Source organism: Panthera tigris, chromosome B2, assembly GCF_018350195.1.
Source record: "Panthera tigris isolate Pti1 chromosome B2, P.tigris_Pti1_mat1.1, whole genome shotgun sequence".
Taxonomy (NCBI): domain Eukaryota; kingdom Metazoa; phylum Chordata; class Mammalia; order Carnivora; family Felidae; genus Panthera; species Panthera tigris.
Genome location: NC_056664.1, coordinates 63,796,653 through 63,821,093, shown reverse-complemented (window position 1 = coordinate 63,821,093; position 24,441 = coordinate 63,796,653). Strand labels below are relative to the sequence as shown.

The 24,441-nt window shown below is 39.6% G+C and overlaps 1 protein-coding gene across 1 annotated transcript in view; it reads left to right on the top strand.

The window, feature by feature from the left end:
• The first annotated feature begins 245 nt into the window (after positions 1-245).
• B3GAT2 (beta-1,3-glucuronyltransferase 2) overlaps positions 246-24,441 on the top strand; it is a 90,392-nt gene continuing 66,196 nt past the window's right edge. The window contains exon 1 of the mRNA XM_042986646.1: positions 246-854. Within this exon, the coding sequence (XP_042842580.1) occupies positions 246-854 (609 nt within the window). The remainder of the gene's footprint in view (positions 855-24,441) is intronic.

Genomic DNA, 24,441 nt, shown 5'->3' with positions numbered 1-24,441 from the left:
TGGGGGGACAGCGCCCGCCCACCTGCACTCTCTGTAGCCCAAGCTCCTCCGCACCCGCGCGGATCCCCCACGCCGGGGGAGCTGAGCCCCGCGGCTCCCGGCCCCCCGCAGCGTCCTCGGACCCCATGGAGAACGCGCCCACCGCGGCTTCCTGAGTGCGGGCGCCGCCGCCGTCCAAACTGCGCGCTGGGGTCTTCCAACTCGTCCCTCTCCGGGGCGTCCGAGAGGCCGGGGAAGAGCGCACTATGAAGTCCGTTCTGTTCAGCCGCTTCTTCATTCTCCTGCCTTGGATCCTAATCGTCATCATCATGCTCGACGTGGACACGCGCAGGCCAGCGCCCCCGCTCACCCCGCGCCCCTACTTTTCTCCCTACGTGATGGGCCGCGGGGGCGCCCGACTGCCGCTCCGCAGGGTTGGTCCCGACAGCGGCCCCGGGCGCCGCTGGGTGAAGCGCAACGAGTCGCGGCCACAGCCACAGCCGCGGCCCGAGCCGCCTCTGCCCACCATCTATGCCATCACGCCCACCTACAGCCGCCCGGTGCAGAAAGCCGAGCTGACCCGCCTGGCCAACACTTTCCGCCAGGTGGCGCAGCTGCACTGGATCCTGGTGGAGGACGCGGCGGCGCGCAGCGAGCTGGTGAGCCGCTTCCTGGCGCGGGCCGGGCTGCCCAGCACGCACCTGCACGTGCCCACGCCGCGGCGCTACAAGAGGCCGGGACTGCCGCGCGCCACGGAGCAGCGCAACGCGGGTCTCGCTTGGTTGCGCCAGAGGCACCAGCACCAGCGCGCGCAGCCCGGCGTGCTCTTTTTCGCCGACGACGACAACACCTACAGTCTGGAGCTGTTCCAGGAGGTAGCGGCCGGCCCGCCTCAGCTTGGGGGTGGGGGTGGGGGGGCAGGGCCGGAGGGGGCCTCTGCCGGCCCGGCTGCAGCTGCACTTGTGAGTTCTCACTTCTCAGGGCCCCTTTCGCAACTACAGGTGGAGCGCGTTTCCGGGCCTCCTGCAACCTCCAATGGCCCTGGCTTCTTTACACTAGCGGGGGGGAGGGAGGCGCTGGTAGGGTATGGAAGAGAGGACCACTGTGGCCCAAGGGAGGGAGTGTGGCCAGGCGCTTTGCAGTCCACCTGGTCCCGAGATTGAGCCCAGGGAGTAGCACAGGTGAGGCGCGGGGGTATTTCCAGGATCAAGACTCTGACTGGCTTGAGGATGGAGCCCACATTGGTGGGGGTGGGGAGGCAGGCTTGGTGTACTCCCGAGGCCTTTCAGCGCACACAGGTGTGATTCTGAGTCTAGAACCATATGGGGAGGAAGGTGGAGATGGTGACTAAAAAATCAGCCCAGAGACAAATTTCTCTCTTCTTGTCCTTTGGCACAGAAATAGTTGTTAGTGAACACAGTGACTTCTTCGGGCTGTGTGTGTGGGTCCAACCTCTATCTCTTACTGCACCCCACAAAAGCCCTTTCCTATTCTGAAGATTTACTCTTTTTCAAGGAAACTGTCTGGTAAATGGGTTGAGACTGTTTTGCCCTGTGGTTATGTCTTTCTGCAGCCCGAAGTATTAGGTGGACAGCTCAATTCTTTTTCTCGACCTTTCTCTAAGGCCTCTCTCTCTTCGGCGAGTTAGCCAGGCCACTCTTGTACCTGCCCATTTTATCCTGGTCCTCTCTGTGATGTCCTGGGTGTCACTGGTCCCCTGCTGCTGAGAATGCTCTCTTTTCCTTTGGAGGGCCTCAGGTGCGCAGAGCCAGCAGGGGATTAGGACAGGTGTTATTTCTTGAGGCTGGTATTTTGCAATCTATGTGTGTTGTGTTAAAGAGCCCAGATTGCATGGTTTTCACTTTTCCTTGTACACAAATATACCTGGAAAAAACAAACAAACCTGTACTCTTTGACTCTTCATGGGACTGTTGCTTTCCTTTACCCAAAATTCCTTGACCTCCTGCTGGTTAGACTCCATCACACCCACCCCTCTAAGTAAGTGGGACAATCTGCATGTCTCCTAAACATAAATGCCCCACATCTTCATCCTAACGTCTGTTTGGCTTTCTTTTAACCTCAGGACAGGGTTGCTTTGTACTCTTTCAGTTTAATTTTTCTGCCTATATGGGTTTTTTTTTTAAAACCATTTTTTAAGGGCAGTTGCCACCTTCATTTCTATTCATCCTCTCCTTCATGACTAGAGGGACCAGTGATTGCTTTCCATCTTTTCCCAATATAGGGCTTTCTTTTCATGTTTCTTCAGAAGAAATAGGTTTGACATTGTAGGGTGTCAGAGAGAGAGAGAGAATATCCCAAGCAGACTCTGCCATGCTGTAGGCCCAGAGCCCACCTGGGGGGCTCGATCTCTCTACCTGATCTCTATCAGATCAGGATTTAAACTGAAAGCAAGAGTCTGACACTTAACCTACTGAGCCTGTCAGGTGCCCCAAGTTGGGCTTTTATTTTGATCCTGCTTTTTTCCCAAAAGATAGGGTGGTTTGTATTCTGAAGCAAAGACCTTTACATTAAATACACCATAATTTTGAACTCCAATGTCTTTTTCTGTGTGTGTCTTTTTTTTTTTTTTAACCTCCTACAACTTGGAAGTTGCCTTACCTGTAAATATGTGTAGTCTTGTGTAAGTAAAGCAATGCACATCATTATTAATCAACCTTTTAGGGAGATGGACTGTGAAGGAGGAGTGATTTTCTGTTTATCTCCAGTTTCTAGCCCATTGGTATAAGGTGTTAGATGAGCAGAAGAATTGGCACTACAGGCATTGAAACAATTCAGACCAAAGTATCAAAGTTTTTCTTTGATACTTCCCAAAGAGAAAGAAAGGCTTGGTGGGGGGTATTAAGCAACAAGAGAAGAATCTGTACATTTGTTCATTGGTCCATTGGAAAAAGAGAACATAAAAAGGAGAGGGTGAGGAGAAAAAAATAGTATTGGCCCAGAGGATACTATAAAGGGAAAAACATGAAAAATTTTACAAGACGCTAAAATTTTGTACAGTTGGAAGTAACGAAAAAAAAATCAAACTTATTTTAACTTAAGAGTATGTGCAACTCTTTTATGGACAGGTGCCAAGTATACAAAATATACGACAGAAGGAATGTTTAAAAAACGTCATACACATGATACACTTGAATTTAGATGCAGTAGCTCCCAGGGACCACTCCCAGACAATAATTTCAAGACTAGTCCCTTTCTCCACCATCTCTCGTCCTCCCCCACACACAGTGTTTTTGGACAAAGTAGACCTCTGTTCACCATGCATATATGTTGATACATTCACTTTTCCTTTTTTGCAACACATTCTTTTGCTTGTAAGGTAAGCAATAGTGAACTCTCTAAAAATTCAGATTAGTGGGATTTATGCTTCCTTTGTTTCATACATTAATGGAATGGTCTACCTTCTACCAGTTCTAGGATCAATGATTCCATGTGGATTATAGCCTAGACATTGGTCTTGTGGAGAAAAGATAGGACTAGATTAAACATCTAAAAACTGCAGCTCCTTGGGGGAAGGGAGGATACTGATAAAGGATGCTGTAGAGGTGAGGCATACATATCTCAGTCCTTTATATTGTGCATACACACAAATTCGTTTTTAAGTAATTCACGGTACTTAGGGAGAGAATGTCCCAAGTCAGGCTTCATCTTTTATTCATAGTGCTTCTAATTTCCATGGTTGATGTTAATGTAGATAAGATAAAAGGGGGAGAATGAACCAGGTACAAATTAGCTCACTAAGCATTGGCTGCAAATGAAGGAAACTAAAAGATGAAAGGTCTCCAAATTAAATTACAGGCGCAACAGGCAATCTGTGTTCAATTATTTCTCCCTGGTAGCTGGAGTACTGCTTTCTTCTTCCATACAGCTAACTAATTTTCAGCCTCCCCTCTCAACTGAGCTGTGCTGCCAGGAAAGAAATATTTGCATTACACAATGCTACATTAACATCCAAATCCATTTGCAAATGAAACTCAGTGTGAGCCGTAGCCCCAGAAACTGGACTGTCCATTGGAGGAGATGGAAAGGGTTTTTTTTCCCCAGGTTTCCAGTATCTCAGCAGCTACTCCCCGCACATCCTGTGGCATTGATGGGGTTTTACACTACAGATTACAGGTAATCCTGCCTGCCTGAACACCTTTCTCCATCTAACCCTCTGGAAAAGCTTATTTGTGAAGGATTTAAGCTACTTTGAGAGAAGTCTGCAGATAAATGTAACTCTGTATCCAGTCATATTTTTTTATGTTTATTTATTTTTGAAAGAGAGAGAGAGTGTGTGTGAGCAGGGATTGGGGCAGAGAGAGAGGGAGACACAGAATCTGAAGCAGGTTCCAGGCTCTGGGCTCGAACCCACAAACCGTGAGATCATGATCTGAGCTGAAGTCAGATGCTTAACAGACTGAGCTACCCAGGCGCCCCTCTAGTCATATTTTCAATAACACTATTGATCAGATTTCTGTTCTTTACTTGAAAACCTACCAGTCTTTCCTGAGTCTCAAGCTGATGCTCTCGGGTGAAGTTGCTTTCACCTTTGGAAATCAATTGAATCGAAAGGTTAAAAAACGGCACTTTCCAAGCATGAGAAAAAACTTTAAAACTTTTAACTTTAAATTTAATGAGGGAAGACTAGAAGACAGGCCGACTGTGAGACATTTAAGGAGCACGTGAAAGGACTCCTTTAATGAGAAGGCATCTTGAAGATGCATTTCTGGCAAGCAGTGAACTAAAGAGGCCCTTTGTTTCGATTTTTCTGTTGGGTGCTATTAAGCTATTTGTGTGTTGATCAGGTAGAGGAGTTAAGGTTTAATTTTCTGTCTTGTTCCTTTTCTGAAGCCTCAATATGCTCCCCTCTTTATATGCAGCTTATTGGAGCCACAATGCAAAAGATACTCAAATTTACGTTTGGCACTTCCCTCCCAAATAGTAAATTCTGCCTGTGTTTCCTGAAAGACGAAAGATCTACTTTTTACTTTTACCTTTGATACAGTTACTTAGTGTAGAGTAATTATCTTTTCCAAGTGAAAAAACCTAGAAGAATCTCTTAGATGTAGCAATAAAATGACTGTTTTTCCTGAAAGGCACCCGTTCTGTTTCATTTCTCCCCATCTAAAAGCATATTAGTAATCATGTTGTAAGTCTGATAAAACGTGAGAATTTTCTAAAACTGTGTGTATAAAACTACAGCCAATTTTCTTAGGCTGTCAATGTTAAATCTAAAGATTTTTCTGTATTCTCCCTGGGTTTACAGTGCTTGAATTATGGTTAAATTTTGAGTTTTCTATGAAGACCAGTTCTCATTTGGATTTTGATATTTTAATGGACCAGAAATAGCAATTTGGGTTTAAAAGACATTCTCTCTTCTGCCTCTTCCTATTGTCTTTTTCCATCCTTCTTTGTCCTCCAACCTACTTTTCACCGATTATCTTTCTTATGAATAGACATGAAGACATGTCTGGGTTATTGTTTGGTGCAATGAGTATGTGTCTTTTAAACATTTAGACTGTTGTCTCCTACTTCTTGGATACCATAGTGGGTGACTCCATTTTCTTCTGTCTACTCCACTTGCCCCTAAATTACAAGCTGGTAAATTTTCTCTTGTGTGAACAGTAATGGAATAGTAATTGCTTTTAAGGCATGATACAAAAGCAAAATAGAAGAACTAAAGTCAGTGGTCTTGTTCATTAACTATTCCAGGTGGTATTCAAGTAGTGCTTTTTTTTTTTTTTTTTTTTTGGTACAGAATTCAATAATGTTCAGATACGTCTATTCAAACGTTTTGAACTCTGATGAAATATTTGCTCAGTCTGTACAGTTAACACATTATATACTTGATTTGCAATGCTGTTAAAGTATAAGTTTTGCACGGATCTCAAGTCCTCCCCCCAAAACACAAATAAAATTGTTATACCAGTCCACAGAAAGGTAGGTAGGTAGGTAGATAGGTAGGTAGGTTTAGAACAGATTTTCAATTCACAGAAATAGGCTAAGATAAACCATTGTTCATGCCTTATAGTTCTTGTGCACACTTTAAATGTTAACATACTCTTTACCATGGATACAAGCAAAATATAGTTGACATCAATTGAGCACTTAACTATGGGCCAGGAACCACCCTTAGAGTTGTATGTGTTTTAACTTAAATTTGTTCCTCACAACAGCCCCTGAGGTGGTAGTATTCTGTTCCTATTTTCTTTTTTCATCCTTCTGCTGATATTTAGATCTGAGTATAGTACTTTGGAGACCATAGAGATTTTTAAAAGTGCAGCATGAATCTAATGTAGTCATTTGCTCTGGTATAATTGGTATTCCTATTTCATAGTTGAGTAGAAGTATCTGGAAGTAACTTGAAAAGGTCATGTAGCTCTTCAGAGACAGGATTTTGAACCCAAGTACCCTGGTTCTAGAGCCTGCACTTTTGACTGTTCTAAAGCTCATCTCATATAACATGTACAGTCAGATGGAAATCTGTCATTGTGGTAAGTAAAGCATTTGATGAACAGGAATTTTCTAATATTGTTGCTGTCTCCTGCCACACTTAAACTCAGGTCTGTCTTCTTGGCCATATCACCTTATAATTTTCCCTTTTGATCTTTTTTCTCTAATATCATTTGATCTTAAGAAAATTTTATTTCACACTGTCTCATTTATAGACCATTTGATTTTTGTTTTTTATTAAATTTTTTTAATGTTTATTTATTTTTGAGAGAGAGAGAGAGAGACAGAGCATGAGCAGGGGAGGAGCAGAGAGAGAGGGAGACCCAGCATCTGAAGCAGGTTCTAGGCTCTGAGCTGTCAGCACAGAGCTAGACTCAGGACTTGAACTCAGGAACTGAGAGATCATGACCTGAGCTGAAGTCAGACACTTAACTGACTGAGCCACTCAGGTGCCCTACAGACCATTTGATTTTTAAATTGTTTTTTTCAAATCAGGTGGAAACTGCTAAGTTAGTATATCAACTATAGTCTTGTATGTATGTGTATGTATATATATATATATATGATATAATATGTGTGCTTTTTAGCAAATGTATTCTTATGAACAAGAAAGAATTGATTGTTTCTGCAAGAAGATAAAACGTTAAAATTAATTTTTTCCTCTTGCTTGATACGTATACATCAGCTACTATAGCTACTGAGTGTATATCTTTTCCGGACAGGCAGAATTGAACGGAAGAATAATTTGGGGATGGAATGGGGATTAGGGACAGTACTGACTTGTTTCACATGGGAGAAGCTGAGGACCTGAGTCCATTTGAGCTGAAGCTCATTTGGGAGACAACTACTTGCTGGCTGCTCTCCCACGGAGGCTGAGGTAGCTCCTCCCTGGAGCACAAAAACGTACTTGTAGAACCTTCAGCCAATGTGCTGGTGACACTGGCTATTGATATCCTACACTGTCAGGTTCATCAAACTGCTCCTTGTTGATAGAAGGCTTAATTTTCTTTTTAAAAAAATGTTTATTTATTTATTTTGAGAGAGAAAGAGAACATAAGTGGGGGAGGGGCAGAGAGAGACTCCCAAGCAGTCTTTGCACTGTTAGCACAGAGCCCGACACAGGGCTGAATCCCACGAACTGTGAGATCATGATCTGAGCTGGAATCAAGAGTTGGATACTTACCTGACTGAGCCACCCAGGCACCCCTAGAAGGCTTAATTTTCTTGTCTGATTTTTTTTTCTGGGATTAGGAATTTCCCTGGATTAAAAACAAAATGAATAAATCATTGGTTGACTCTTTTTGCATGTTAGGAAAACCTTGGAGATGTCTGTGTTGAGGGGCATGATCATATTCTCTCCCACAAGTCAGATTATGTGGTCTTTTCCTCAAAAGAATTCGAAACTCAGTAGTCCCCCCCACCCCCACCCAGCCACCCAATCAATCTCCTCTAGCAATGGAAGGAGAACTTTAAATAGTAATGTATGTTACAGGTAGAAACTAAGACTTGTTCCTTCAGTCTGAAAGGCAGGTATTTGTAAGTTGTATCTTCATCTCTCTCGTGAAAGCTGAGTGTGCTAAATGCCGAACATTCTTCATTAACAGAGATCTCTGTATCTAAGATAATTGCGTATTAGCAGTAATGGTATAGCACTCTGCAAGTTTCCTTCTACCTACTTGAGCTTAAACATTACCGCATTCAGAAGAGACTTGAATATACTTAGAACTCCCTCTCCTCCACTTAACAAACGTTAACTGAACATCTACTGTGTCCACTTAACAAATGTGAATTGAACACCTATGTGCTAGGCACTGTGCTTTGTTAAGGCAGGGAGTAATACAGCTGTGAACAGAGAGCGTGCATCCCAGCCCTCACAGATCAAGTATCTGGACTGAATGCACCCACTAAGATCTGTGCATGTTGAGAGAAATGCAGGTGCCTGGGAGTGCAAAGCAGAGACGGCTAATGGAAAGTAGGTGGTGTGAGTGACTGTGGAGGAAGTGACATCTGAGCTGAGACCTGGAGGACGATCGATAGGTCCTAGTGGGTGACAGGGCATGGGGAAGAGGTCTCCAGGTGGAGGGAGCCATGGTTAAGAACCTGAGCAAAGAGGGTGTGTGAATATGCAGAGAACAGAAAGATGTCCTTGACTGCAAGGGACGAGCTGGAGGAGTTGGCAGCCACGTCCCCATCTCGCGCATGTCGAGTGAGAGACTTAGTTCTAGGAGAAGAGTTACCATCTTCCCCAAGCCTGTCCTACAAAGAAAAGAAGTCTTCAGTTTTTGGTGTGTTCTTCTTTTAATGTAAATCCGTGGCTTTGAAAAGTGTGTGCAAAGCAGTGTATGGAGCATGTTTTAGTTTTTTCCTGTCCAGTTTTCAGATCACCCATCAGGCAAATCTTTGACCTTTAACTTTTTAAACAGATCTTTGATAAGGGCAAGGGAGTAAACTAGTAGAAAAACTATAAGTATTTGTACATCTAGTTGTACCAAGGCAGTGGTACTGTAGACTGTTGTGGATTCTTTAGATAGCGCCTAACCTCACATTATATAATGTAGTGTATGTTTTTCGGTTGACCGTTTCTTCCACTAGAATCTAAACTCCATAAAGGTAGCAATTTTCCTTTGTTTACTGTTGTATCGTTAGTGTTCAGAGCAGAGCCTACCATGTAGTAAATGCTCATTAAACATTTGCTGAATAAATGAATGAATTATAGGAAGCTTAGATGCTGAGGAACCCTCACAGAAGAGATCTGTTCCTAGAAAGGAGCTCTGAACAGAGATTGTCAGATGACACTCTTGAAGTCTGTATTGTGTGTCCAGGATTATATTGAGCCTTTTAAGTAGTAACTTAAATGTGGCTCCTATGCTGATTCTAAGAGCTTTCCTGCTAAAAAGGAGAGAGAGATCAGGCCCATGAATATTTCTGTATGTAGCAAAGCATTCCTGGCATTGCCCCTTCAAAGGGCAGGAGGTGTGTCAAGGTATGTGTGAACCAGTTAAGTGTTAGGCCTCTTCACACTTAAGAAAGGCTGGAGGCTGGTGGGGAGCTCAGGTATGAACTTGGGAGTTAAACAGCCCCGTGTTCAAATCCAGCTTTGCCACTCAGTGCTTGCATGGTTTTGGCAAGAGCTGTCTGCCTCCTGTGAGTGCTGTAAGTACTGACCTATCGGCAAGTTGTAAACGTTAGTTCTTTTTCCCTTGTTCTCTCCTCTGTGGGTGACTGCCCCAGTTGAGGGGTATATCACATAGCTGCTACACTGTTTTGTTGGTTAGATGCCTCTTAATACTGTTGCTGAGATCTGGACCGTGTTTCTGGAGGCCTGGAGGGGAGGAGGACGTACAGGTGTTTGACTTTCCCAAATTAGTCTGTGCCCAAGTGGAACTGCGTAAATTGGGTGTCTTAATTACACTACTGGGTGTTACAACAGTGATTAGAGGGACAAGAGTTAAATAGGGCTTGTCTACAAAGAGTCCTAGGAGGATGTGAGAGAGTAAAAAGCATCTAAAGGGTATTTTAGTTTGAGGGGAGTTAGAAGGCTGTTCTCCTGTGGGTTAGGAGGTCTGAGGCTGATTAATGTGTGTATGAAAGCTAGGAAGTTGGCCCACATGTAGCTCAGGGCAGGTCCTGGGTGTGATTTTTGTGTACTTTCAGTCCTGGTACCTGGCTTGGGCCCAGAGCATATTGCAGGACAGATTATTTCTGGCATGAATGATGGAATCAAAGAGATGGTATGTTACAAAGGAAAGGGCAATTTAAAGGGAGGAATGCAATGAATCTATTTTTAAAGCACACGATTAGAAGCAATAGCTTGATTTTTAAGGTCATTTGCTGGGGGTGGGAAGGTTAGGAGAATTCCTCTTTCCAACACCTATTGCGGAAGGCAGAGGGGATCCCTTCTGACAGCATCACCTTGTGTGCCCAGCCCTCACCAGCCTTAACTGGGGACACTGAGCTGGCCTTCAACTGGTAATTCAACTGAGCTTGTTTCTTTTTTTTCAAACATTTCTTACATTTTCATAAATAAAAACATTTTGAAGCTTATTTTCTGCCAGACTGGGGAATGTAGCAGTTGGAGCTGTGTGTGTATGTGTATGTATATGTGTTAAACCACAGGATCCCCTGATTGCCTCCTTGCCTGTGAGTGCAGTGAGGACTGTCCATGTTCTTTCTTCACAGACCGTGCACCCTCCGGGTCAGTCTCTTACAAGAATCCTGGTCACACCCAGGGGTCTGGTGCAGTGCTCCTCACCATTTTCTGTATATACAATTCCTAAGCGTTTAGTAAAATTACACACTTTCAAGGATATTTTCAAATTGATGTCTAATTTTTTAAAATCACTTAAAGTGGTTGCAGAGCATGTGAGTTTTAGTGAATTATAAGTACATTTGTTCATGAAAACTAATACATACGATGGATATTATAAATACTCTAACAGTTTTATATTCAACATTGTTTGATAAATATACTTTTTGGGGCACCTGGGTGGCTCAGTCAGTTAAGCATCTGACTTCGGCTCAGATCATGATCTGACAGCTTGTGGGTTCAAGCCCCATGTCGGGCTCTGTGCTGACAGTTCAGAACCTGCAGCCTGCTTCGGACTCTGTGTCTGCCTCTCTATCTTTCCCCTGCTCATGCTCTTTCTCTCTCTCAAAAAAGAAGCATTAAAAAAATTACTTAATCAAAAACATACTTTTCAATAACATCTGGAAATTTTATTTTTTTTCCTTTTTCTGTTTCCGTTCTCTGTTAGAATTTATCTTAGCATAACGTTTTGAGGTTCAAGGTCCTTTTTTGAGCCTCTAGTCACACATATCTGCAGAAACAAAAATGATCATAGATGGAATTTAAATTTTTTTTAATGTTTGTTTTTTTTTGAGAGAGAGAGAGCACACACATGTAAGTGGGTGAGGGGCAGAGAGAGAGGGACAGCGGATCCAAAGCAGGCTCTGTGCTGACAGCAGTGAGCCGGGTGCAGGGCCCAGACTCACAAACTGCCTGAGAGATGATGACGCGAGCTGAACTCCTATGCTCAACCGACTGAGCCACCCAGGCGCTCCTGGAAGTTAAATTTAAAAAAAAATTCCTATGGTTATAACCCTCAGTCTTAAAAATTCCTTAAGACTGAGTCAACACTACAATTAGTAACAGTAAACAAGTAATCAAAACAATATAAATGTCATGCATATGAGTACATATCATTTTTATAAAATTGTTGTAATAACAAAACCATAAATGTTGCCAATTTGGATAATTAACTCATAAACATAAAAGCTATGTTTATTGGAAATTGGTTTCTTAATGATATGGATGGGGCATTATGTTGTTGATAACTGTTTAGTGATGAATATTACTGATTGCTAGAGAGAGATGGAGTTTAGCATAATTATGTTCTCATTAGGTCAACCTTGTTTACGTAAAGTAAATAAGATGGAAAGCATTTTTTCCTGTAGTGGTGTTCTTCAGTTTTTGAACTCTCAAGCTCTAAGCCAAAAATCATATGGTGATCTCTCAGCAAAATGTATATTTGTATATGTTGTATATGTATATATATATATATATATATATGTATGTGTGTGTATATATATATATATATATATATGATGATCTATTGATCTATTGATCAAGAGACTTTAGGTCTCTTTCAATTATGTTGAAAGCAAATAATTAGAAACCTCTTGTCTTCCAAAGGGATTTATTACCCATTCATTAGAGACTTTAACTTTCTTTTTTTTTTTTTTTTTTTTTGACTTTCTTAATAAAGACAATATTTCTAATTACCTTTGTTCAGTGCCCTAGAGGTTTGACCATGTTGGGACAGTACATTTAATATGATTCAGGATGGGTAGATGTTGGCCCTTTTCTGTGAAGTTGGAGAAAAGCAGAAGGAAGGAACCTGCCCCTCTACCCAAGAATTCAGGTGTAGGAAAGCAGGTGGGAATGCTGAGGGCCTGGGAATTTATTCCCTTAAAGCTATCTGCTCAGATATTCCATGGAGAGTCTTTATATATATTCAGGGACCATGCACCCCCAGTCTGAAAAGTGAAGTTTTGGTAAAAAAGAACCCTAAGTTAGGAAGTGGAGAATGTGGACTCCAGGGCTCGGTGAGCCCAAAGCCCTCATCCCTCACGACCTCAGGGGAACTTGACTAATGTTTTCTGATTGTTTGCTGTGCCATAGGCCCTACCCTAGACATTTGGACGTGTGCACTGCTGTTTAATTTTCAATGGTATCTATGAGGTGGCAACTATGAAGACTACTTTACAAATGAGGAAAACCCTAGTATTCAGTTTCCTTACAGAGTCTGATACAAATGTATATAGTTGTGAGATTTAAATGAATTGATCTACCTGTAAAGTGGACAAATAGGGCAACTTCCCTATTCATTTGGACATCTGCTTCTATCAGAAGTTGATGGCCCCAGGAGCTGTGGAAAGGCTCCAGAAGGTAAAATGTCACAAACCCCAAGCCACCATGGCTGTACCAATCGTGACAGCCTTGGTGGCCTCAAGATGCTGCTGTCCAATGGGAATGAGAATTTAAGTATGGTCCATGTGTGTATGTGTTGTTTATCATCTAAATAAACTTGGCATTGCAAGATTAAAATGCCAGTGTCATTTTTGAAGGTCAAGTGACAGTTTGGGGATATTTTTGTAACTTCAAAAAGTTCCTCAGCTACATCTGTTCACACTGGTGCAAGTGCTAGACCTCTCTGGAGAGTCTTTTTCTGGGGTGGGGGTGGGGGTGCTGCAGCCTTGCTTTGCAGAAAGTTCTATTACACACAGTCATCGGAGCTGGTGTTTGGGGCTCATGTCCTATTAATTGTTTTCATTTTTCTTGAATGGTTATATTTAACTGTTGGCCTATTACCTTTCTTTCCTGCTAGGCACACTAAAAAGACAGGCTCTGTGATTTTTAACTTTATGGTATTGTTTTCCTCTTTATTTAAGGATTTTTAAAAAGTTTTTATTTAAATTCCAGTTAGTTAACATATAGTGTAATATTAGTTTCAGATGTGCAATATAGTGATTCAGCACTTTCATACATCACCTGGTGCTCATCACAGCAAGTGCGTTCCTTAATCCCCTTCACCTGTTGAACCCAGCCACCTCCCTCTCCCCCCCCAACCCAGTTCCCATCTCTATAGTTAAGAGTCTGTTTCTTGGTTTGACTCTCATTTTTTCCCTTTCACTCATTTATTTGCTTCATAAATTCCACATATATGTGAAATCATATATTTGTCTTTCTCTGACTTATTTCACTTAGCATAATACTAGATAGCTCCATCCATGTCATTGCAAATGGCAAGATTTCATTGTTTTATGGCTAATATTCCATCATTTATATATACCACATCTTATTTATCCATTCATCAGTCAATGGACATTTGGGCTCTTTCCATAATTTGGTTATTGTCGATAATGCTGCTGTAAACATTGGGGTGCATGTATCCCTTTGAATTAGTATTTTTGTATTTTTTGGGTAAATAGTGCCATTGCTGAGTATATAGGTAGATATATTTTTAACTTTTTGAGGAACCTCCATACTGTTTTCCAGAGTGCTAGACCAGTTTGCATTCCCACTGATGGTGCAAGAGTGTTCCCCTTTCTCCACATCCTCGCTAACACCTCTTATGTCTTGTGTTCATTTTAGCCATTCTGACAGGTGTGAAGTGATATATCATTATGGTTTTGATTTGTATTTCCTGATGATAAGTGATGTAGAGCATCTTTTCATGTGTCTGTTGGCCATCAGTATGTCATCTTTGGAAAAATAACTATTCTTCTGCCCTTTTTTTAATTGGATCATTTGTTTTTTGGGTGTTGAGTTTTATAAGTTCTTTACATGTTTTGGATACTAACCCTTTGTCAGATCAATTATTTGCAAATATTGTCTCCCATTCCGAAGGTTGCCTTTTAGTTTGTTGATTGTTTCCTTCATTATGCAAAAGGTTTTTGTTTTGATGTAGTCCCAATAGCTTATTTTTGCTTTTGTTTCCCTTGCCTCAGGAGACATACCTAGAAGTTGCTACGGCCATTGTCAAAGAGGTTACTGCCTGTGTTCTTTTCTTGGATTTTCATGGTTTCCTCTATCACACTTTGGTCTTTAATCCGCTTTGAATTTATTTCTGTGTTGGTGTAATAAAGTGATCCAGTTTCATTCTAGTGCATGTTGCTGTCCAGTTTTCCCAGTGTTGTTGAAGAGACTCTTCCCCATTGGATATTCTTTCCTGCTTTGTCAAGGGTTAATTGACCATATAGTTGTGGGTTCATTTCTGGGTTTTCTACCTTGTTCCATTGATCTATGTGTCTGTTTTTGTGCCAGTACCATACTGTCTTGACACTACAGCTTTGTGATATATCTTGAAGTCCAGAATTGTTATTCCTCCAGCTTTGCTGCTTTTTTTGAAGATTGCTTTGCTCTTTGGAGTCTTTTGTGGTTCCATACAGATTTTAGGATTGTTTGTTCTGGCTCTGTGAAAAATGCTGATGGTGTTTTGATATGGATTGCATTAAATGTGTAGATTGCTTTGGGTGGTACAGACATTTTAACAATATTCCAATCCATGAGCATGAAAGGTCTTTCCATTTCTTTTTGTCATCTTCAATTACTTTTATCATTGTTTTATAGTTTTCAGAATATAGATCTTTCACCTCTGTAGTTAGGTTTATTCCTAGGTATCTTATTATTTTGGTGCAATTGTAAATGGGATTGATTTCTTAATTTCTCTTTCTGCTGCTTCAATATTGGTGTATAGAAATGCAAGATTTCTGTACGTGAATTTTGTATCCTGCTACTTTACTGAATTTGTTTATCAGTTCTAGCAGTTTTGGGGTGGAGTCTTTTGGGTTTTCTGTATAGAGTATCATGTCATCTGTATCATGTCATCTGCAAATAGTGAAAGTTTGACATCTTCCTTGCTGATTTGGATACTTTTTATTATTGTTGTCTGATTGCATGGCTAGAACTTTATTAATATGTTAATAAGAGTGGTGAGATTGGACATCACTGTCTTCTTCCTGACTGTAGAGGAAAAGCTTTTTTTCCCCACTGGGGATAATATTAGCTGTAGGTTTTTCATATGTGGCCTTTATTATGTTGAAGTATGTTCTCTCTAACCTACTTTATTGAGGATTTTTATTATGAATGGATGTTTTACTTTGTCAAATGCTTCTCCTTCATCTGTTGAAATGATTATATGGTTCTTATTCTTTATTAATGTGATATATAACATTGATTGATTTGCAAATATTGAACCACCCTTGCAACACAGGAATAAATCCCAGTTGATTGTGGTGAATAATTTTTTTTTTATTGTTGGATTTGGTTTGCTAGTATTTTAATGAGCATTTTTGCTTCCATGTTCATCAGGGATATTGGCCTGTAGTTTTCTTTTTTAAGTGGAGTTTTCATCTGGTTTTGGTATCAGGGTAATGCTGGCCTCATATAATGGATTTGGAAGTTTTCCTTTTTTTATTTTTTGGAATAATTTGAGAAGAATAGGTATTAACTCTTCTTTAAATGCTTGGTAGAATTTGCCTGTGAATCCATCTGGCTCTGGACTTGTTTTTTGGGAGTTTTTTGGTTACTGATACAATTTCTTTGCTGGTTGTCAGTCTGTTCAATTTTTCTATCTCTTCCTTTTTCACTTTTGGTGGTTTATATGTTTCTTAGAATTTATCCATTTCTTCCAGATTGCCAATTTGTTGACATATAGCTTTTGATGATATTCTCTTATGTGTTTGTATTTCTGTGGTGGTGTTTGTGATCTCTCCTTTCTTATTTGTGATTTTATTTATTTGTGTTCTTTCTCTTTTCAATAAGTCTGGCTAGGGGTTTATCACTTTTATTAATTTTTTGAAAGAACCAGCTACTGGTTTCATTCATCTGTTCTATTGGGGTTTTTTTGTTTCTATATCATTTATTTCTGCTCTAATCTTTATTATTTCCTTCCTTCTGCTGGCTTTGGGCTTTGTTTGTAGTTATTTTTCTAGTTCCTTTAAGTGGAAGGTTAAGTTGTTTGAGATTTTTGCTTCCTGAGGTAGGACCAGATTGCTATCCACTTCCCTTTGAAGACAACTTTTTCTGTATCCCAAAGGTTTTGGATCACTGTGTTTCCATTTTCATTTGTTTCCATGTATTTTTTTATTTATTCTTTGATTTTCTGGTTGACTCATTCATTGTTTAGTAGCCTGTTGTTTAGCCTCCATGTATTTGTGGTCTTTCCAATTTTTTTCTTGTGGTTAACTTGTATTTTCATAGCATTGTAAGAAATGGTGCATGATATGATTTCATTCTTTGTATTTGTTGAGGCCTATTTTGTGATCTAATATATGATCTATTCTGGAGAATGTTTCATGTACACTTCAAAAGGATATGTTTTCTGATGTTTTAGGTTAGATGTTCTGAATAGATCTGTTAAGTCCTTCTGGTCCAGTGTGTCATTCAAAGCCATTGCTTCCTTTTTCCTTGTTGATTTTCTGTTTAGATGCCCATTGGTTTAAGTGGGGTGTTAAAGTCCACTACTATTATTGTGTTATTATCAATTAGTTGCTTTATGTTTGTTATTGATTTGTATATTTGGGTGCCTTCATGTTGGGTGCATAAATATTTACAGTTGGATCTTGTTGGGTTGTCTATGATTATGTAGTGCTTTTGTGTCTTTATTTTAAAGTCTAGTTTGTCCAATATGAGAATTGTTACTCCAGCTTTCTTTTGACATCCATTTGCATGATAAATATTTCTCCACCCCCTAGATTTCAATCTGCAAGTGTCTTTAGGTTTAAAATGAGTCTCTTAAAGGCAGCATGTAGATGGATCTTGTTTTTTTTTTTTTTTTTATTAATCCATTCTGACACCCTGTGTCTTTTGATTGGAGTATTTAGTCCATTTATAATTAGAGTATTGATGGATATGTATTGCCATTTTATTGTTTTGTTGTTTCTGGAGATTTTGTCTGATCCTTTCTTGTCTTTGTCACTTTTGGTCTCCTTTGTACTCAAAAAAGTTATCTTTAATGTTTTTGGGGGAGGGGGCCTGGTTTAGTGGTCATGAACTTCTTTATTATTTTTCTGGGGAACTCTTTATCTCTCCCTTTATTCTGAATGAGCCTTGCTAGATAGAATATTCTTGCCTGCAGATTTTTCCCAGTCAGCACTTTGAATGTATCATGCCACTCCCTTCTGGCTTGCCAAGTTTCTCTTGAGAAATCTTCTGCCAGTTTTTCTCTTGAGAAAAACTTAGGGGTTTTCCCTTGTAAGTTAAGGATTTCTTTTCTCTTGCTGCTTTATAAGATTTTTTTATCACTATGTTTTGCAAATTTAATTGCAATATGTCTTGGTTGTTGGCCTGCTTTCCTTGATTTTTGGTGGGACTTCTCTGTGCCTCCTGGATCTGAATGTCTGTTTCCTTCCCAGATTAGGTAAGTTTTATGCTATTATTTCTTGAAGTAAATTTTCTGCCCCCTTTCTCTCTCTCCTTCTTCTGTGACTCCTATAATATGAAAACTATTATGCTTGATGAAGTCACTGAATTCCCTAAGTCTATTCTCATGTTGCATAATTCTTTCTTTCTTTTGTTCAGCTTCATTCTTTTATGTTGTGTCTTCTAGGTCACTAATTCGTTCCTCTGATACTCCCACTCTGCTGTTCATTGCATTAAGTCTGTTTCCAGTATCATTCACTGGATTCTTCATCTCTGATTCTTTTTTACCTCTTTTATCTCTGTGGTAATGGTCTTACTGATACTTTCTATTCTTTTTTCAAGTCCAGTGAGTATCTTATGATTGTTTCTTTACATTCTCCATCAGGCATGTTACTTGTATCTGTTTCTCTTAGAACTCTGGCTGTGGCTTATCTTGTTCTTTCATTTGGGATAAATTACTCTGCTGGCATTTTGTCCAGGTCTCTGCCTTTTTCTGTGTGTTAGAAAGCCAGCTATGTCTCTTGCTCCTGAAAGTAATGGCCTTATCGAGAAGAGGTCATGTAGCACCCAGGGCCTGGTGCTTGAAGAAATGTCTCTGGTGTGTGCTGCATGCACTCTGTTGTTGTGTTTTGGCTGCTCTACCTATCCTTCAGGCCAGTCTTCTGCAGAGGCTCTCCTTGCCTGCTGTGGGCAGTGTTTGGTCCCTGGCCTGAATGTGGTGAGTTTTTTTTTTTTTTAAGTTTATTTATTTATTTTGAGAAAGACAGAGATTGTGCAAATGAGGGAGGGGCAGAGAGAGGGAGACAGAGAATCCCAAGCAGGCTCCACACTGTCAGCTTGGAGCCCAATGTGGGACTTGAACTCACGAAACCGTGAGATCATGACCCAAGCCTAAACCAAGAGTCTGATGCTTAACCAACTGAGCCACCCAGGTGCCCCCCGCCTTTAAAAAAATTTTTTTTATGTGGTGAGTTTTAAGTAGGCGTGCTCTGGTGTGCTTGTGAAATGAGAAGTGACATGACTTCCACAAGGACTGAGGCCATGCAGAACTCTGGTTGGGAGACATAGTGTGGGCAGGGGTTTGTGCTGGTCTTCTGCAGGAAGCCCTCCCCACCCTACCGTGCTATGACTGAGAAAGTCTTTCCTACCTGAGCACAGGGGGTCAGGCTTGGTGTAAGCAAGTTAGGCAGCCAGTGTCTGCTCTGTGCTGCTTCCTGCAGGTGGTTCTGTGTGCTGAGGGGCAGGGGAAGGAAATGGCACCAGCCAACTCCTTTGTTCCCAGAGAGGGGTCTCTGAATCTGCCTCTCAGGGACATGGTCTGAGAAGAGCAAATAATCTTTCCACTCTGTGCCCCAGGCATTCTTCAAATGGCTGTTTCTATACCATGTGCTCCCAGGTTATTTGCCTAATGAGGGCTATCTCAGCAAGCCCATTGACTTCTAAATCTCCAGGCTTTAAGACCCACTGGTTGCAAGAACTCATGAAATTTAGCCCCTCTTAGCCAATGGCTTTGGGGAAACATCTCCTTGTGTGTTACCCTGTGTGCTCCTCTCCCTCTCACCCTTTTCTATGACCATGGCTCCCTTCCCTCTGTAGCACCTGGGATACCTTTCTCCCCTAAAGTACACAGATCTGCACTTCCTACTTTTTTTGATGTGGCCTTTTCTCTCCCTTTAGTTGTGGAGTCTGTCAGGCTTCAGGTTGATTTCTCTGAGGATTTGAAAAACAGAAATGTGGGGTGCCTGTGTGGCTCAGTTGGTTAAACATAGACTTTGGCTCAGGTCATTTCAGGGTTCATGAGTTCAAGTTCTGCATTGGGCTCTGGGGATAGCTCAGGGCCTGGAGCCTACCTCAGATTCTGTGTCTCCCTCTCTCTCTGTCCTCCCCTACTTGTGCTCTGTGTCTCTCTCAAAAATAAACATTAAAAAAACAAAAACATAAACAACTGTTAAGAAGTTGGGTGGTTGGTGCTTGTGGTTTCTGGGGGTGATAATAAGGTTTTTATAGCAATCCTGGGTTTCCTCTGAAAATCAGTTGATTGTCCTGTAGTTTCAAATCTAGGTGTTCATTTGGTTGGCTCTTGTAAATCCAGTGACATTTAAAAGTAAATGCCTATTCTTGGTTTCTTGTTATCTCTTATCCCTAAATGTGAAGGGAAATGGGAAAGAAGCAAAAATTGAATATACATAAAATTTACCATTTTAACTATTTTTAAGTGTACTGTTCAGTGGCATTAGGTACATTCGCTTTATAAGCAACCATCGCCTCTGTCCATCTCCGGAACTAGTGTGTCATTCCAGACTGACACTCTGTACCCATTAAATAATAAGTCCCCTTTTCTCCCTCCCTGGTAAACTATAATCTACTTTCCCTATGAATTGGACTATTCTAGATGCCTTATATAAGGTAAAAATCATACAAAATTTGTCCTTTTGTGTCTCGCTTATTTCACTTAGCATAAAATGGTCAAGGTTCATCCACATTGTACAATGTATCAAAATGTCATGTCTTTTTTTGTGTGTGGGGGTTGGCGATTGTGAGTGCTTCTTGGAACGTTGTATGGATATTTGTTTGTTTCTGCTTTCAATCCTTTTATATGTATATAGACAAAAATGGAACTGCTGGATCATATGACAAGTCCACGTTTACTTTTTTGAGGAACTTATATACTGTTTTAGATAACAGCAGCACCATTTTACATTCCCACCAACAGAGGAAATGCAGGTTTGAATTACTCTAAATCCTAGTTAATGCCTGTTATTTTCTGTTTTTTTCTTTTGTTTTTATAATAGCCATCCAATGGGCATGAAGTGGTATCTCATCGTGGTTTTGATTTGTGTTTTCCTAATGATTAGTGATGTTGACCATCTTTTCATGTGCTTGTTCACCATTTGTGTATATTTTTTGGAGAACTGTCTATTCAAGTTCTTTGCCCATTTTTAATTCAGTTGATTTGTGGGTTTTGTTGAGTTTTAGGAGTTCTTGATAAATTATGTATGTTAATCCTATATCAGATATGTGATTTTCAAATATGTTCTCCCATTCTTAGTGTTGCCTTTTTATTTTGTGTCCTTTGCCCTAAAGTTTTAAATTTTGACAAAGTTTATTATATTTTTTCTTTTGTTGCCTGTGCCCTAGCCAATAAGTTGTCACCAAATTTATTGTCATAAAACTTTTCCCCTATGTTTTCTTCTAGTAGTTGCATAATTTTAGCTCTAATATTTAGATAATTAATGTTAATCTGTTTTGAGTTAATTTTTGTACATAGTGTTAGGTAGGGGTTCAACTTAATTCTGCATGTGAGTATATAGTTTTTCCCAACACCATTTGTGGAAAAGACTGTCCTTCCCTCATTGAATGATCTTGGCACTTTTGTCGAAAATGAATTGACTATACATGTGAGGGTTTATTTCTGGACTCTCTTTTCCATTAGTCTATATCTGTATGCCAATACCACTAGTTTGATTGCTATTGTTTTGTAGGAAGTTTTAATCAGCCTTTCAACTTTATTCTCTTTCAAGATTGTTTGGGCTACTTGGGGTCCCTTGAGATTCCAAATTAATTTTAGGAAGGATTTTTCTATTTCTGCAAAAAAAAAATTGTTGGGATTTTTATAGGGGTTGCATTAAATCTGCAAATTTTGGGGGGTAGTATTTGGCATTTTGACAATATTGTATTTCAGTCTGTGGACATGGGATGTCATTCCATTTATTTATGTTTTTAATTCCTTTCAGCAATGTTTTGTAGTATTCATTGTACAAATATTTTGCTTACTTGGTTAAGCTTATTCTTAATTTTATTCTTTTGATGCTACCTGTTAGGTAATAAATTAGTTTTGGTTTCTGTCCTAGATCTGAAAAAAATGCTACTTATATACTACTAATGGAACTGAGGGAAACTTTAGGTACACAGAGCTACATAAAAAGATCTTAAAAATATGATAGGTCATAGAAAAATGGGGAAAAATCTGTTCTGCAATACCATTTATGTATACTTAAAATACCATTCACAGAATGTTATGCGTTTCACAAGGACACACACAAATGAAATAATTCAGGGTTTTCTGAGTTGTGTTCCATGGAACAATCTGGTACGACATTTCTAGGCATGATTTTAAATGACTTGTTTCTTATTCACATTTATATCCAGGCTGACCTCAAACATGCATCAGAGGCTAAACTTCTAATGTCTGAAACACAAAAGGAAGGGCTCCCCTTATTCCAGGCCTGGGTTTGTAGAATTTACCTAGTATAGTTTTTCTTGGAAAAATAGATGTCTTCTTAAACATCGAAGAAGAGTTTTCCTACTGACAGGTCCCAATATCTGTGCCAAGGTTGGAACATCTTTGCCCCTGAACAACAAGTGATATCATTGACAGTGGACTCTAATACAGCACTTAGTAATATACCAGAATCATAAGTGCTTTAAATGTTTTAACTCCTTTAATCTTCAGAACACCCTCTGAGATGCTACTATGTTGTGCACATTTATGTGTGCAGAAACAGGTTTACAGAACCTTACAAACTTTCCTGAGACCACAGAACTAGTTAGTGGTAGAATTGAGTTTTGAATGCTGAGAGTTGGGTTCATAGATCTAACTTTTCACTTGTTTTTTTTCTGTATTGTCAGTTTCTAATCTATTGTTTTGTTTGGCTCTTTTATTTTCTTTTGTATTTCATTTTCTCTTTTTTTTAGTTCATTGAGATAAAAAGTTAGATTTTTAATTTTTTATCTTTCTAAAATATGCTTGAAGCTATATAATTCAATCTGAGAAATCTCTGAATTGCATCTCACAGATTTGATGTTGTATTTTCATATTGTTCCCTTCAAAATAATTTCAAACTTCTATTGATTTATTTTTTCGTATTTTTCTATAATATTACCAACTGTTTAGTTTCTAAGTTCTTAGAGTTTTTTTTTAATCTTTGGTTCTGATATCTAGATTAATTTTTAGTGGCTTGAAAACACAATGTAGTTTTACCCAGTTGAGAGTTATTGGGATTTGTTTTATATTCTAGCATTCTGTTGTTTGGGGGCTTGTTCCATGTGTACCTAAAAAGGATGTTTATTCTAAAGTTGTTGGGTATAGAGTTCTCTATATGTCACCTGAGTGTTGCTGAAGTTCTTTCGATCTCTTATGATATTTAGTGTGCTCTATCAATACAAAGAGTGCTATGTTAAAATTCTTGATTATGACTTTGAATTATTTCTTTCTTTAATCAAAGTACAATTAACATACAGTATTATATCAGTGTCAGGTATAAAACTCTTTTTAAAAATTTGAGTATAGTTGACACACTGTTAACATTAGTTTCAGGTGTACAAGATGGTGATTAACAATTCTGTACATTACTCAGTGCTCACCAGTGTAAGTGTAGACCTCATCTGTTTCCAAACATTATTAAAATGTTATTAACTATATTATGTTGTAATTTTCATCTTTGTGACTTATTTATTTTATAACTGAGAGTTCATACCTCTTAATCCTCTTTATCTATTTTCACCCATCTTCTCACCACCCCCACTCTGGCAACCACTAGTTCATTCTCTGTATTTAATAGTCTGTTTTCTTTCTTTGTTCATTTTGTTTTTTAGATTCCACGTATATGTGAAATCATATGGTATTGGTCTTTGTCTTATCTCACTTAGCCCGTTATCCTCTAGGTCCATCCATGTTGTCAAAAATAGCAAGATCTCATTCGTTTTTGTGGCCAGTACTCCATTGTATACATATACCTGTCACCTCTTCTTTAGCCATTTATCTATCAATGGACACTTGGATTGCTTCCATACCTTCACTGTTATAAATAATGCTGCAATAAATATAGGGGTGCCTATATCCTTTCAAATATATACCTGCTTTCTTTGGGTAAATACCTAGTAGTGGGATTACTGGATCATATGGTATTTCTATTTTTAATTTTTTGAGGAGCCTCCATTCTGTTTTCCACAGTGGCTGCACCAACTTACATTCCCACCAAAGTGCACATGGGTTCTTTTTTCTCCACATCCTTGCCAACCCTTAATATTAACCATTCTGAATAGTGTAAGGTAATAGCTCATTGTGATTTTGATTTGCATTTCCCTGATGATTAGCTGGTGATTGAACATCATTTCATGTGTCTGATTGCCATCTATAGGTCTTCTTTGGAAAAATATCTCTTCAGGTCCTCTGCCCATATTTTAATTGGACTGTTTGGTTTATTTTTGGTGTTGTGTTGTTTGACTTTTTTTTATATATTTTGGATATTAACCACTTATTAGATATATCATTTGCAAATATTTTCTCCCATCCACTAGGTTGCCTTTTTGTTTTGTTGATGGTTTCCTTTACTTTGCAAAAGCATTATATTTTGGAGTAGTCCCAATAGTTTATTTTTGCTTCTGGTTCCTTTGCCTAATGAGGTCTGTCTAAACAAATGTTGCTAAGGGTGATGCCTAAGAGATTCTGCCTATGTTTTCTTCTAGATGTTTTATGGTTTCAGGACTTGTTTTTAGGTATTTAATCCATTTTGGGTTTATTTTTGTGTATGGTGTAAGAAAGAGGTCTAGTTTCATTCTTTTGTGTGTTGCTGTCCAGTTTT